At 38.4% G+C, this 14,507-nt stretch overlaps 1 protein-coding gene across 1 annotated transcript; it reads left to right on the forward strand.

Annotated features, from left to right (window-relative positions):
- Positions 1-177: 177 nt before the first annotated feature.
- On the forward strand, positions 178-14,232 carry rin3 (Ras and Rab interactor 3). The gene is made up of 10 exons (XM_079852950.1): positions 178-626; positions 1,993-2,648; positions 3,275-3,389; positions 4,208-4,280; positions 4,391-4,482; positions 5,455-6,885; positions 7,794-8,102; positions 11,939-12,070; positions 12,768-12,931; positions 13,016-14,232. The coding sequence occupies exons 2-10, from the start codon at positions 2,052-2,054 to the stop codon at positions 13,340-13,342; spliced, it is 3,240 nt and encodes a 1,079-aa protein (XP_079709076.1). The 5' UTR covers positions 178-626; positions 1,993-2,051; the 3' UTR covers positions 13,343-14,232.
- Positions 14,233-14,507: the final 275 nt, after the last annotated feature.

The raw sequence follows: 14,507 nt of genomic DNA on the forward strand, positions 1-14,507 counted from the left end.
AAAACTAACCATATGTTGGACTGCAGACCTTATGGAACTTCTTTTGGGGTTCCTGAGCATCTGGAGTTGTTTAACTTCAGACACTTTTAGACTCTATGGGGGAGGAGGGAGGGAAGTTCACTCCTCTCAGCTCTGTTTTTGGGGTAAACATCTGTGGACATTGTTTATGCTGCGTTCACTATGAAAGCGAGACGGAGACGGGGAGAAGCAGAGTGTAGTGTGTTAATGTTTGAGGTTTATTTAGCTCAACTGCATGTGTGAGACTGTAGGGGGGTGGAAAGGGGTTGGTTGACCACCCTGGACAGCCCCTTCCTGACTACATTGCTGACAGGAAGTTTAAAAAAAAAAAAAAAGGGGACGTGAATTTTTCTGTTTCTTCTTTTTGTTTTTTCTGCATTTTAATGATTTCGGCCACCCTCATTCACAAAAGGAATACATTATTCGGAAAACGCACCAAAGAGAAAAACACAAAGTGAAAGAGCTACGCAAGAATATGGAGGACAGCTTTTACTGCATATTTGGTCATTCTGTGAGGGGTTATTTGTGACGCCAAAGGAAGAATGTTGAGTTTTAAGACTGAATGATGAAAACAGCTGTTGGGACTCGGAACACGGAGCATCCTGAGAGTAAGTATTGCCAGATACACCACAGCTGTCTTAGCGTTTTTTGCTATTTGCTCTCACTGAGCAGAAAAGGTATTTGTTAACTCCTGAAATTATGCTCACTTTTTGGAAAGACTTAAGGAGGAATGAAAACCACTGGAAAGCCGGAACAACTGGAAGTCTTCACTTTTATACTTATTTAAAAGATGAATCAATATTTGTGAATTTCCAAACACTTCATCTGTTGTGAATATCATGGATCCAAATGTAAACGCTTAAGAAAACCCCATTTTGAAAGGTCACTAACCTGAATATGTGGGAGAGATGTGGATATGTCTCCCAGGTCCAGATCTGTATCTTTTTCAAATACACTTAAAATATCTAATGCTTTTACATATTTGAAGTGTTTTAAACGGTTACTAATATAAAATATAGATTGCCAACAACGTGTGTGCATTTCAGCCAGGTAAATGTTGAGGAATTGCACAAACACCCATGTTGCTTGTCTCTATGTTTTGGGTATTGTCTCTAAACCCAATGTCTCTTGACATTGGGTTCTTGTTTTATTTAATGGATATTTTATTTTATTGTGTTTTGCAATAATTGGGCAGTGATGAAAAGGCCAGGTTACACTTTATTTCAAGGGGTCCGTGTTACAGTGTAATTATACATTTAAGTACTGAATAACAATAATTATCTAAATGTAGTTACTATAGGGTTAGGGTTAGGAATAGGGGTTGCTTTAGGTTTAGTTGCATGTAATTATCCCTAATTTATAGTTATTACTACAGTAACTACATGTAACGTGTAACAAGGACACTGTAAAAGAAAGTGTTACCAAAGGCTAAAGAAATCAACTACGTCCTGACAAATACAGCAGTGTTTAGTGAATTCATTCATGAGTTCTCATGTTCAGTTTGCAAGCAATAAATATGGCTTGCTGTCTGCAATGGAAAATGAGTTACATACAAGCTGTAAAGTTCCCCCGAAGCATATGTCATACATGATATTACAGTACAGCAATGCCAAAGGAGAGATTTTTGCAGGAACTGGAGGAGGGAAACATCCTGGTAGCCAAGAAACAGGAAGAATGGGAGACAGCAGAAGCTTAGCTGAGAGAACAGAGAACAAAACGGCTGCTATGATGCACAAGGCTTATTTCATCCTCACATGAAAATGCTGACACATTCCCTGTTGCACAACTTACCCATGTTGGCACATTAATTACGATCATATGACATTCTGAACTGACCTCATGTTTTCAAGGGACAAAAAATAAAAAAGACTTCTGTTTTTCCTTCTACTGTATGATACAGTGATTATATTGTTCTCGAGTTTGTTGCAGTTTTGTTATACTGAGATTTTTGAATGATCTTTCTTGTTTCTGCAGGGTGATCTAAAAACATTCATCGAATTCTTCTCAAAGTTCTGTGTCCTGCAGTATGCACTATGCTTTCTCCTGGCCCTTCCACAGCACCTCCAAGCCTCTCCAAACCCTCTTCCCCACCCCTATCTTCACCTATTCAGGCATCTTTCCATTCACAAACCACTCCTCTTCCTCCTAGTCCTCTTTCTTCTTCCTTGACTTCTTCAGCCTTCCCATTGGTTGATATATCTGACAACCCTTCTGACACCGCCTCCCTTCCGCTCCCTACTTCACACCCAATTTCATGTGTACAATCTTCCTCACCTCAGCTTAACTCCAAACCATCCTTACCTCCTCCCCACAAACCCATGTCTCCCCAGGCCTCAAAGCCACCCCTCCCAGCACAACTTCCCTCTGCTCTTCCTAAGAGCTGCTCCTCAGCCATGCCTAGACCACCTCCACCTCCTGCCATTAGGCCCTCATCTCCACCTCAACCCAGACCACCTCCACCAGTAGTTCCAAAACCATCAGTCCCCACATCTCCAGTGAGCAAGTCCAATAAACCTGTTCCTCCTAGTATCAGCATCCTGGAGAAACTGATAAAGACGTGTCCAGTGTGGCTTCAACTGGGAATGAAGCAGGACAGAGCCATGTATATACTCAGCAAGGAGTTTCCTGGGGTGAGAGGAAAACACAGGAAATTATTCACATAGAATGCATTGTTTTGTTCTACTGCACTTTATTCATTTTAAGTAAAAAAATAAGAAAGTCAAATACCTTTTTCAAATATCTAAGTGTTTGACCATTGTGCTGCGCCTGGCTGCTTTTACAATATCTTACAAGAGAGCACCTTTTTAAAATGGCGCATCAAATACAAACAAATTCAAACGTAATACACAAAGCATATAGCCTACAAAGCATATACTAGCAGGAAAAAAACAATCATTCTGCGTTCACGCCATATAGGCTACGTGAACGCAACTTTAGCTATGACGATCATTAAGTATTTAATTATTTAATTTTTACAGTTTTATTTAATTTATATAAAGTTTTTCATTTTAGAAACAAGAGCGTTCAGTCCTGCTGTTCGGCAACATCTTTTATGTATAAAAGTTTTTTTTTTTTTTTTTTTTGCCATACACCTTTTCTCATAAAAGTGCTTCTCGATAGCCCTGCGTTTCGTAGCCTACTGTTTTACTATTCCCCTGCACTGCGTCATGGTTTTTTAAATACAAAAAAGCGTTGTGTGGTCCTTACAAGCTCTAGTACTGCCGAACTGATTGTGTCATTTGGTTTGATTATCCAGATCTTTTTAGTCAGGAGGGATTCAAGTCAACAAACGATGGTACTGGCAGTACGTCTTCCTGACCAGCTGGGGGAGCCCCATGTCAAGGAACTGTCTATAAAGGAAGAAAAGTCCTGTGAGTTCTTTAGCATTGAGAAATGCCTGTTCTTTCAACTTCACTCTAAAATGCTGGGTTGTTTCAACCTATGTTTGGGTCAAATATGGACAAAACCAATGGTTGTGTTTGTCCATATTTGATTTAGTGTTGAGCGCAGAATGCCTATGCCATAGACAAACCCACACACAAACACATTTGCATAGAGACCCTAACCCTAACAAACAAACATGGATACATCCCTGAAGACATTCGCATAGATGTTTGAGTGCGTACAGAGATATAAACAGGTCCTTGAGGGTATCGAAGGTGTTTTGACGGTAGGCTAAGGGTTGCGGGCCACAGGTTTCCTGTTACCAGCCCTGCATTGCAGTAGTAACTACAGGATGTCCTGCACTGGCCTCTTATAGCTTCATTTCCTGGTGTGTGTGTGTGTGTGTGTGTGTGTGTGTGTGTGTGTGTGTGTGTGTGTGTCTGTGTGTGTGCTTAAGTGCATATGTGTGGTCATTTTCACATTTTTACAAAGCAGTCTTATTTGTCCAGCGGTTACAAAGCTGAAAAGTCTATTGTTTTCATCTTCTCTTTTTTTGGCTGAAATAAAAACTCTGTTAGCGTGGGGCGGTCAGGACATGTTTATTTACATGCATCATCATTCATTATTATCCCACTTCCCACCCTTACAGATATCACACAGTGAGTTAGGTTCTATTTTAAGGTTTCTACGTCAGTAGGCAATAAGTCACACAAACAAAGAACTAGTGCCACCACTAAATCGAAGTATTATCGGGGACCAGATATGTGCCTAACATTAACATGTCTGTTTCTTTCATTCACTGCAGTGTTGTACCTTGAAGGGTCTGTGTTGGTGTTTGAGAACATTTTTAAACTCATTGCTTTCTACTGTGTTAGCCGGTAAGATAAACAACAAACAAAATCACAAATGTCCATTTTACTTGAACTTTTTGCAAAATATTCTTTAAAAATGTCTAAAATAGACTTTTCATTTATATTTTTTTACTCAGGGACATCCTCCCTTTTCCTCTGAAGTTGCCTCAGGTAATTCAAAAAGTAGCTAAATATGAGGACATGGAGGTGATCTCTTCTCTAGGTTCAGGTAAGACGTAACAATAGTTTATCTTGTATAATTTTAGTTTATTTAAAGTTGCACTCAGCAATTTTTTTTGTCTGCAGACTTTCTGTGCTGATTTCAGAGTAAATCTGTGGTAAATATAGTGAAATGTTTTAAACAAGGCTCTTATTCAGTAGCAGCCCTGATTCACATGTTGCCCTAGACGAGATGGGTAGGCAGAACAGAGAGTGGTTGCAATACTATGAAAATGCTGCAGTTGACTGAGTGTCTCTCTCATTGTGTGCATGTATACATGTCGCCCCAGAGAATATTTCGAAATGAATGTGCAAGGGGCAGAGTATGTGTGGGATGCGTTCCAATTCTGGAGAAATCTGCAGAACTTCTGCGCACATATTTTATGTGGGACTGCAGGTGCTATTGTAAAAAAATCAATGGTCTATTAGCAGTCAGCTATGATTAATTATTCCAAGAACGAAAAGTGTCCAATAACAGGGGAGGTACAGAAAGTAAGTCATATTCGGCTGGTCATATGAACTTTTCACCTCCCTCACAAAACGCCCTTCACAATGTAAATATAAAACAGCTTTTATTAGGGTACTGATATGACTCTTATTCTCCTTTGAGGTGATTTTTTGAAAGCTCTATTCATATATTTTTGTGTTAAACTTTTTAAATTAGGAAAAAAATAGTGCAGCTTTGTAGTCCTCAAGGATACAAAAATTTCTATGACAATGCTTACTGTACAAGCTAATGGCTAAATCGCCTAATGGTAGTTAGTGGTATTAAAACTATTTGGTAGTGCACATTTGTACTTTATTTTTTACCTTTTGTCATCGCACCCTAAAGCGATATGAATCTCAATTATGAAACGGTGACAGTTCATGGGAAATAAGTGTAAATAGCAATTGATGCCATAGCATATAATACTTTAGCATGTGGAAATTGTTTTGTAAAAGTTAAATAACGATAACATTCATATTTCTCATACTAACACAGAGTTCTGGAACTCAGCTCTGAATAGTCATGAGGAAGTGGAAAACGTTGCTGGTAGCTGTGGTGCTTTGGATAGACAGGGACAAAGCAGTTCCTGTGAAATCCAGCTTTCCATTGGCAGTGACCGGCTTTGGTATGTCAACCCAATTTTCATTGAGGAATGCAGCAACAGCTTGATGCCCTCCTCCTCTACCCCTGTTCTGAGGACCCAGAGTCTCAACGCACCAGTCCAGGCTCCTCCCAAATTCAAAAGGCCACCACCCCTACGCCCTCGTCCCCCCAGTGCACCTGAGTGCTCTCTAAACTATGCATTAGTCAAGCCTTCAAAAGGGGAGTTTAAGCCAGTTCTTAGTTCTCCTCCCCCTTCAGTCCAAAAAGGGGAAGGAAGTGACTGTGAGCGTGTAGACAGAGAACAAGAGAGACAGGGAACTCCTGTCCCAAGCACTGAGTGTGACAAGCCAGCTGTCTTACAACCAGCTCAGGGCAAAGAAGGAAAGCAACTTTCTAATACAGCTTCTCATCGAGTTCCTCCAATTCCTATCCGAAGGAGGTTATCTGAAAAGCAAGCTTCAGAGGAACCAACGCAGAAGGAAGTTCACACCAGCACCTCCACAGAAGCAAAGGACGATATTCCACAAGTCCCTGTAGCATCTCTCATTTGCCTAGATGACGGTATAGAAGAAAGGGACACGCCCATGGACCCAGATACTCAGCAACTTCAGGAGGTGCCAGAGGAAGAGTCTAAGGTAACGAATGGAGCTCCAATGGGGACTCGAGAGGTAGCACCTAAACCGAAGCGGCCCAGTGCTCCAGTGCCACCTCCCAGGAAGAAAAGACTGTCTCAGAATCTGACGGGACAAGTCTCCCAAAGCTTTGGAAACCCACTTACGCCAATTCCCCAAGAGCACACTTCCACTGTTCCTTTGAACTCCAGCAGCCCCAATCTTGTCAGCCGTTCGCTCTGCATCAACGCCGGTCACCTCAAAGTCTCAGATGTTTCTCTATACTCTCCTGAAGGTGGAGCTCCAGCAGACCATGACTCCTATTCAACAAGTAGCACGGAGGAGGAGGCGGATACTGTGGCAACAGGTGCTGTGATGAAGAGGACATCAACAATTATGCTAGACCGTGCCAAGCAACGACTATCCATGGTGTCCATGGCGAACCTCTCCAATGTCCTCACAGGCTTCATGAATGCGGACCGCAAGTGCCAGAAACGCATTGTCGAAATGTCCCGGGATGGAAACACGTACTTTGGGAACCTTGTTAAGGATTATCGAGCTTTCACTTTGGACACCATGAAGAAGCACACCTCCAGCACAGAGATGCTCCAAGAGATCCGGCAGATGATAACCCAACTGAAAAGCTACTTGATCCAGAGTGCAGAGCTGCAAAATCTACAGGAAGCAATCGCATACTCAGAGGAGAAACTGGGTAATTGACCAATGTTTTATATTTACTGCGAGAACTTCTGCTTTTTAGTATCTAAACAATTAGTTGTGAAAATGTTCAGATGTGCAGCTTCTGATGTCAGTATGTTTCCATCCAAGCAAATTGAATTTATGAACACTTCTGAGATGAACAATTATTCAAAAGCAAAAATAATTTGTAACAAATAACAAATAAAAACTCAAGCGAGCATATGTTTTCATGCGCATTTTGGAAGTTTATTCACATCTTGCTGTATTCCATCCAGCATTTTATCATCCTAAAATTAGCAAGAATCCAAAATGTGCAAACAGAACTCATCTACTGTCTTTTTTGTATTGTTTATGCAATTACTTTTTAAGCCTAGAATCATCTTTGCAAAGCACCTGAAAATTGTGCCTCCAACCTTACGTTAAACTTAATAGACCGTCTATACAGACTGAGCTTTCTCTATTGTGCTTCTCAGTCCATATAAAAAATTAAAAACAAAGTCCACAGTAAACCACAATAACTTTTATTATCAATTCACTGCTCAGAGAGAAAGCCCTGGAATCTTCTTGCATTCGTAAAGCAGCATTAAATCATCAAGTTTCTAACTAGTGATTGTGGGTGCATTATTAAGAAAGTTTCATATTTTCCCGTGAGGACAATGAACGCTCTTGCACTGAGACACAAGATATGTTTGCTCCTTCTCTGTAGCACCAGAGTATTAAAAATGTATTAATGTCTTATGAAGACTTTCACAGTGAAATAGGCATATAATATTTGAAGCCATATCCTTATAGATTTCTATGATTAAAAGTCAGACACATAAATAATGTATAAAGAATATATAAATGAATAAAGCTTATCTTGGAGATGGTATGTCATTTTCCTTATGTGTTTATGTGTGTATCTGTTTTCCCCCTCTTCAGAGATCATTATTGAAGCGGCATTATGCAAAAGTGTCCTGAAACCCTTGCGGGAGGCTGTGTATAATGGACTTAAGGATATCCACTCCCGTGCAGGAAATCTGAAGAAATTAAAAGAGAACCAGCAAGTGGTTCAGGGGACCACCACCACAGACCTGGGGATCATTACAAGTGTTCCTGAAAATGCCATCATGGACAAAATTCAAGCAAAGCTCAGTAACCTACACCAAGAATATTCACCTCAGAAGAAGATCGACCTGCTCCTCAAGACCTGCAAAATGATCTACGAATCTATGTCTGTGGGCTCTCCAGGTGAGTTTGATTTGAAATGTTGTGAATTAGAGATTTAGTTGATCCTATACTTGTATGATGCCTGGTATTCATGTTTAAAAACATATACCATATCAATAATAATAATAATAGATCTGCCTTCTAACATCCTCTATAAACATTCTCTAGAGTTCAGATACACCCTTAGTAGATCCTTTTTAGTTCTATTTCATATTTCATATTCTATTCTATTTTTTTCTATATTATATTATATTATATTATATTATATTATATTATATTATATTATATTATATTATATTATATTATATTATATTATATTATCACCTGTCAGGGCTGCATTTCCCAAATGCATTGTAAGCCCTTTTTGGGGAAACACAGCTCAGATTACTCATCAGTTCGAGAGAATATGGAGAAAAGGGCACAACCTCTGAACAGAGAAATCAGACGGAAATCACGTAACCAATGTTTCTCTACAGCTCAAACTCCGCCTTTTCCTCCTCAACCCAAATTTAGTCTAGATTATATCAAAGCTGCCATTAGTGCCTCCAAATATGGAAGTGCTACACCTGCAAAAGAGAGTGCTGGACATGCATAGTATTTATCATAATATCAATTCTCGAAGCTCTTATCTGTTTGTATCATTCTGCATTTACATGCAGAACAACTGAAAGTAAGACTGCAAACCACTGACCTGTTCTTAAAAATCGCCCCCTCTTTTTTTAAGTTCTGTAAACAAAGCGCTTCACTTTCATGAAGTGATAGTGTTATAGTTTGCCATGCTACTATGTGAATTTGAACCAAAATTTGAGCTGAACTTCAGCTAGGCTTGAGTTATCTATGCTTAAGATGTTCTTTCCCCCCCTAAAACTATTGTTTAGAGGTTTTCATTTGGTTGTGCTTCATGATCCAGATTTTACACCGGCCAAATAAAAGTGAAAATAAAAAAGAAAAGCCAAACAATATTCAACAACTGAAATGTATTAATAGTATCATGAACTCCTAACAAAATGCTATAATAATGTATTTACAAAATTGTCAATTTAATGCTATATTAATACACTTATTAATACATTAAATAAACTTTAATTGAATTTTTTTTTTTTTTTTATTTAAAATTAAATGTTAAATTTGAATAAAAATGTAATTTTAATAGTTTTCAGCAGCCAATAATTCACAGCACAAAACACAATGTGGTCGGCACAAGCCATGACCTTGTTTCCAATGAAGCCATAATTAATGTAGTCATATTTTCTTTTACGTAATTACCTTGCATAGTTCTGTTCATAGCTTTCAAACATGAGGGCGTGTCATGCAACCCGTCCATATTGGCATCTGTCTAAAGTGACTGCTGAATTTGTGCAAAAGTAACAGAGTTCACATATTCTCTATTTTACAAGTGGATAAGCCTATTTATGTTAGTATCCTAACAACTCACAATTTTGCAGTTGCATTTGATCATTTCTATTTTTCTCCTTGCTATCAGAACAGAGTCACGACTCATCTTTGGGTTGCAACACACCAGTTGAGAACCACTGATCTTTTTTATCCTTTCATACACACCGTTCTTGTTTCAGTGCTTTCTTTAATAGGTATTCATGAGCACTGAGAGTAGCCCAGATGAGCTTTGCTTGCAGATCCTGAGCTATTATTCAAGTGTTATTCAAAGAAGAACAGTCACAAATGAAATCCATTTCCTCTATTACAACTTTCAAACCACAATCTTAAGCAATGGTTTGGCAACACTTTCTAGTCTCATGGGCATCAACAACCCTTTTCTGAAGTCCAAAACAACGGCTTTTGCTCAGGCACAATTTCACAGAAAAATGATCAGCGTAATCAACAATGACATTTTGCATTGTTTCATTAAATCTTTATTTTTGATTTTTTATCTAATAATTAAACTTAATTCAAGTCTATTGTCTAATTAATTGAACTACAGATAATTCCAATTGGTTTAACCCTACTAAGTTAGAAAAGATAGAACTTTTGATTCTGTGGTTTCTATTACTCTCATTTAGTTGATTTTATTATCTTAAATGAACCTTACTGTTTCACACTGCAGGTGCTATTTTTAGATCCATAATAAAAGGACTGGGTTTCCTGTGGGAATGTAATACTGAAGTAATCCAATTTACATCTAATGAGACAATTTACTTGCATATAAATCAGGACGTCGCCTCTAAATGATCAAGATTAAAATTCAACACATTGCATTGCAATTTTGTTTTGAAATCGCATTGCTGCTTCATTTAAATGCAAAGCACTGTTTTGAAATGAAGATCGGAACAGATGAACGCACAATGAATCATTCTTTGAAAGCTGAATGGACTGCAGTCAAGTTACATTGTTGTGTGCTAGCCTTTGTATTATCATAAAAACATTTAATAATTTCAACATGAACAGGTAATGCAAACTAATAATATAGCTATTCAGTATTTGGGAATTTTTTAAGAATAATGGTTATCATTTCTGGGCAAAATAATGTCTGTTGTTAATATAGCTTGATGAGACCTATTTGCATTTTGAAACAATTGTGATTGAAAAACATTGCTGACAAATTACTAAATATGGACAACAACCTTAAGGATGTGGGGGGATAAAGTTGATTTTGCCAAGTTAGTTAAACATATTTTGTTGATCCTGGAACCACATTCCTCTCCAAAATTTTAATCCTAACCATATCCCTACCCCTAAACCTAACCCTACCCATAAGTTATCCCTAAACTCAGAGGGAAATTATAGGTGATTAACACTGATGTAGAAGCATCTAACCTTGGTTGTAAGCCTAAACTTGACATAAACTGTAAAATTGTCCCTTAAATCTGATTGGGTAATTGGAATATTGTTCCAGGACTAACAAAGATGTTGATCCAAGAACATGTTGCACTTGGTGAAATCAGGTTCTGTGTCCAAGACAAGAAAATCACTTCAGCAAATGTATACCACAGACCTTATTTTACTCAAATCCGACAACCACTACTCTGAAACACATTTAAAAAAAATCCTGAGGGAACCCAGGGTGAATTAGCCTTCCAGTATGGCCAACAAATCCACTGCTATTTTATTTACAGTCTACTTCACTGCACCAGTGATAAAGCTAGCACGAAATCAGACTCAAAGCGACAGGTATAGAATACAGACTTCAGACTTCATCTTTTATATTCACAGCTCCAATGAATGTTTATCACTATTTAAATGAGACTGATGTCAGTTTATTGTTGATTATATAAGTATGGACAGCCAGCTCATGGGTATGCAATTACAGTACAAACCAGTTTTTACATCCAACATATGTTTCTGGGGGTTTTTTTTGTGTGACATATTCATTGTCAAACGTCACAATATAAGCATTAAAAGCCTGAAGTGTTAAAATGATTCGGCCCTGTAGCTCATACAGAATAATGTCAGTCTTGTGACGCTTTTAGTGTACAGCACAGCTCTCTCAGCATATTCTGGATTGTAGTGTATTGGCGGCACTCCAGACGCAGTCAAGGGTGCATTTCTTTCCTGCGTATATTTCTTGTTCTATATACAAATAAAATACAGGGAGCGCAAATGACCAAACAGGAATCTGTGTAGAGTTGCAACGAATGCTTTCAGGAATGAGAAAGTGTTCCCTGTTAGTGGCCTGCCAGCACATTGATCTGCCCCTTAACAATGTGGCAGCATTATCCACATTCTCAAAGCAACGGATTGCCACATACTGTGAGACTGATTTACACTAATAAGACATATTTTGAAATAACTTGTTCTTAAAGTGAGCTTGTTGTATTATTAATGTGGTATGAATGATTTAAATGTTTTTTATATTTTATTAATGACTGTATTTTGATTATTTCCTGATTGGTATGTAACAGGAAAGGCTCATGGGGCTGATGACTTCCTGCCTGTGCTGATGTACGTCTTGGCTCGCTGTAACATCAGCGCTCTGCTGCTGGATGTAGAGTATATGATGGAGCTAATGGATCCGGCTTTGCAGCTCGGAGAGGGTGAGGACACACACACACACACACAGTGAACGTACAAAAACCTGTGGATGTGATCATGTGCATAATGGATTGATTGCATACTTCAAAGAAGAATTATGCCCGTCTTCTTTTTGAAAATCAAGAACTTTTCCACCACATCTTAAGTGCATCGAGTTTAAATGCATTCCGTGGTGGAAATGACATTTTAAGCATTTTTGGAGAGGCAGATTCATTTGCTTGCTGAGGAAAATGTGACAGATAGCATTTAATGTGTTAGAAATACAAAATATGAAACAATATTTTCACACTTTTTTCCTAATTTGACACATTTAACAAACATTTTGTCCACGGGTGATATTTATCTTTGTTTTCTTTCTTTCTTTACACATGGTCTTATTGTTTATATTTGTTCACTCTTTTGTTTAGATTGTCAACGCTTTTACAATGTAATAATTTGATTAATTTTCATATTTTAAGATTACAAGATGAGAGTAATACAATAAAATCTACTAATAAAATGCATTTGAAATGTAGCAAATTTGTTAGTTTCAATAAAAATCAACCTCTGGGAGTGAAGATTGCCATAGTTGAAGACCAATAAATAACATATTTTATAATTTTTGATCATTTGCTTTGGTCACAAACAAAGTAACACTGAATGTCAGCTAGCATGTCAAAGTTACTGCTATATCACCATTATATATCTATATTCTTCTAGGTTCATATTATCTCACCACCACTTATGGAGCTCTGGAGCACATCAAAAATTTTGATAAACAAGCTGTGACCAGACAGTTAAGTTTGGAGATCCAGGACTCCATTCATCGTTGGGAGCGTCGCCGCACCCTAAACAAAGCCAGAGCGTCACGCTCCTCTGTACAGGTATTATGGCAACCAAAATGGCAAAGGAAAACCATTGGTCAGTCAACGTGAGTATTAATTTTTCTCAAATTTCTTTCCTGTCAGGACTTCATTAACGTGTCCTTTCTGGAGGCTGGCTCCAACACCAAGACCCTAGGAGTGCGTCCCAACACTACCGCTCAGGACCTGTGCAATCAGTGTGCGGACAAGTTTGAGGTATTGGATCCTGAGTCCTATTGCCTAAGCGTGCTGGTTGAGGGCCATTTCAAGCATTTGGCCCCTGAAGAGTTTCCTCTCATGATCAAATCCACCTTGCACCACAGTGAGCCACGCATAGATTATTATTTCGTCTACCGCCATGGTCGCTGGCCAGAACAAGAGTCTGTGGACCAGACGCCAACTACACCAACACCAGAAGAGAGTTTGATATGAACTAATGCGTTTGTGTGCATGTGTGCGCATGATGTGTCAGTAAAAGGTGAGTCTTTATCAGAGGGTTTGAGTTGCTTGAATGGACAACTTTAATATTCAAAAGAATGTAAGCGATGCACAAGAATGTAAGCTGAAAATACAATGCTTAACCACATAGCAGAATGTGCTATTTGCAGAGGGAAATTACATGAGTTCAAAGACTGGCTTACAGGGTGAGTGGCATTTGCTTTAAAACGCTTGCTGGAAAGGTCCAGGTCTGGAATCCGAAAACTGTTTTGAAAAGATCTCATTTTATTCTCCTGAAGGAGCACAGTGAGCCTCACATGAAGAGCTCGCATCATAAAAACATTCATTTTCTGAGACTCAAGAATAGCAGCGCACACACATTCATCCTTCACCTTTGTTAGCCTTTACTTCAGCAGATCTGATTTTCCCAAGCGTTATACAGTCCTTGAAAGTTTCATGATTTATAAATGAAACTTTAAACTTTCCAACAACGCAAATCCTTTCACATCTCAGGGCTCAGCAGATTATGACTCATACCCTGTTTCGGTGCTGATTTCTTCATTTATACGTTTCTTAAAGCAATGCATCTTTACAGACCTTGAACTGGTTATGCACCTGCATTGCTTTCATATTATGTACTCAGTAATTTACCGTACAGATATGCTTTCTGTGTTATATTTTCTTCATATTTGGTTCATTGTTGCTGCATTTTATATCTCACAACATATACAATAGTTTAGACATAAGCTCTGACTTTGTGGCAAATTATTCTAAGCAGCATGAATGCATATGTATCACACATTATGTGAGTGTTTCAATGTTCACAACACGATGTTTGTTATATTAAAAATGTATACTGATGATAATAAACACTTTTTACATTATTTACAGTGTGTGTTAAGAGCAACTTTAGGGTTCCCCTTCAGACAAAACACTTTCCTCTCATGCCTCGTCATCTGCACTGTATATAATATGATCTGAATATACAGTGAGGAAAATAAGTATTTGAACACCCTGCTATTTTGCAAGTTCTCCCACTTGGAAATCATGGAGGGGTCTGAAATTGTCATCGTAGGTGCATGTCCACTGTGAGAGACGTAATCTAAAAAAAAAAAATCCAGAAATCACAATATATGATTTTTTCACATCGTGCACCTAC

This window comes from Squalius cephalus (genome assembly GCF_949319135.1).
Source record: "Squalius cephalus genome assembly, chromosome: 20".
NCBI classification, from domain to species: Eukaryota; Metazoa; Chordata; class Actinopteri; order Cypriniformes; family Leuciscidae; genus Squalius; species Squalius cephalus.

What these genes read in the sequence shown, in the direction of transcription:
- rin3 (XM_079852950.1), top strand. Translation starts at nt 2,052, where the DNA reads ATGCTTTCTCCTGGCCCTTCCACAGCACCTCCAAGCCTCTCCAAACCC. An exon ending in ATACTCAGAGGAGAAACTGG is followed by an intron (nt 6,886 to 7,793) that starts GTAATTGACCAA and finishes CCCCCTCTTCAG; the next exon opens with AGATCATTATTGAAGCGGCA. An exon ending in TATGTCTGTGGGCTCTCCAG is followed by an intron (nt 8,103 to 11,938) that starts GTGAGTTTGATT and finishes GGTATGTAACAG; the next exon opens with GAAAGGCTCATGGGGCTGAT.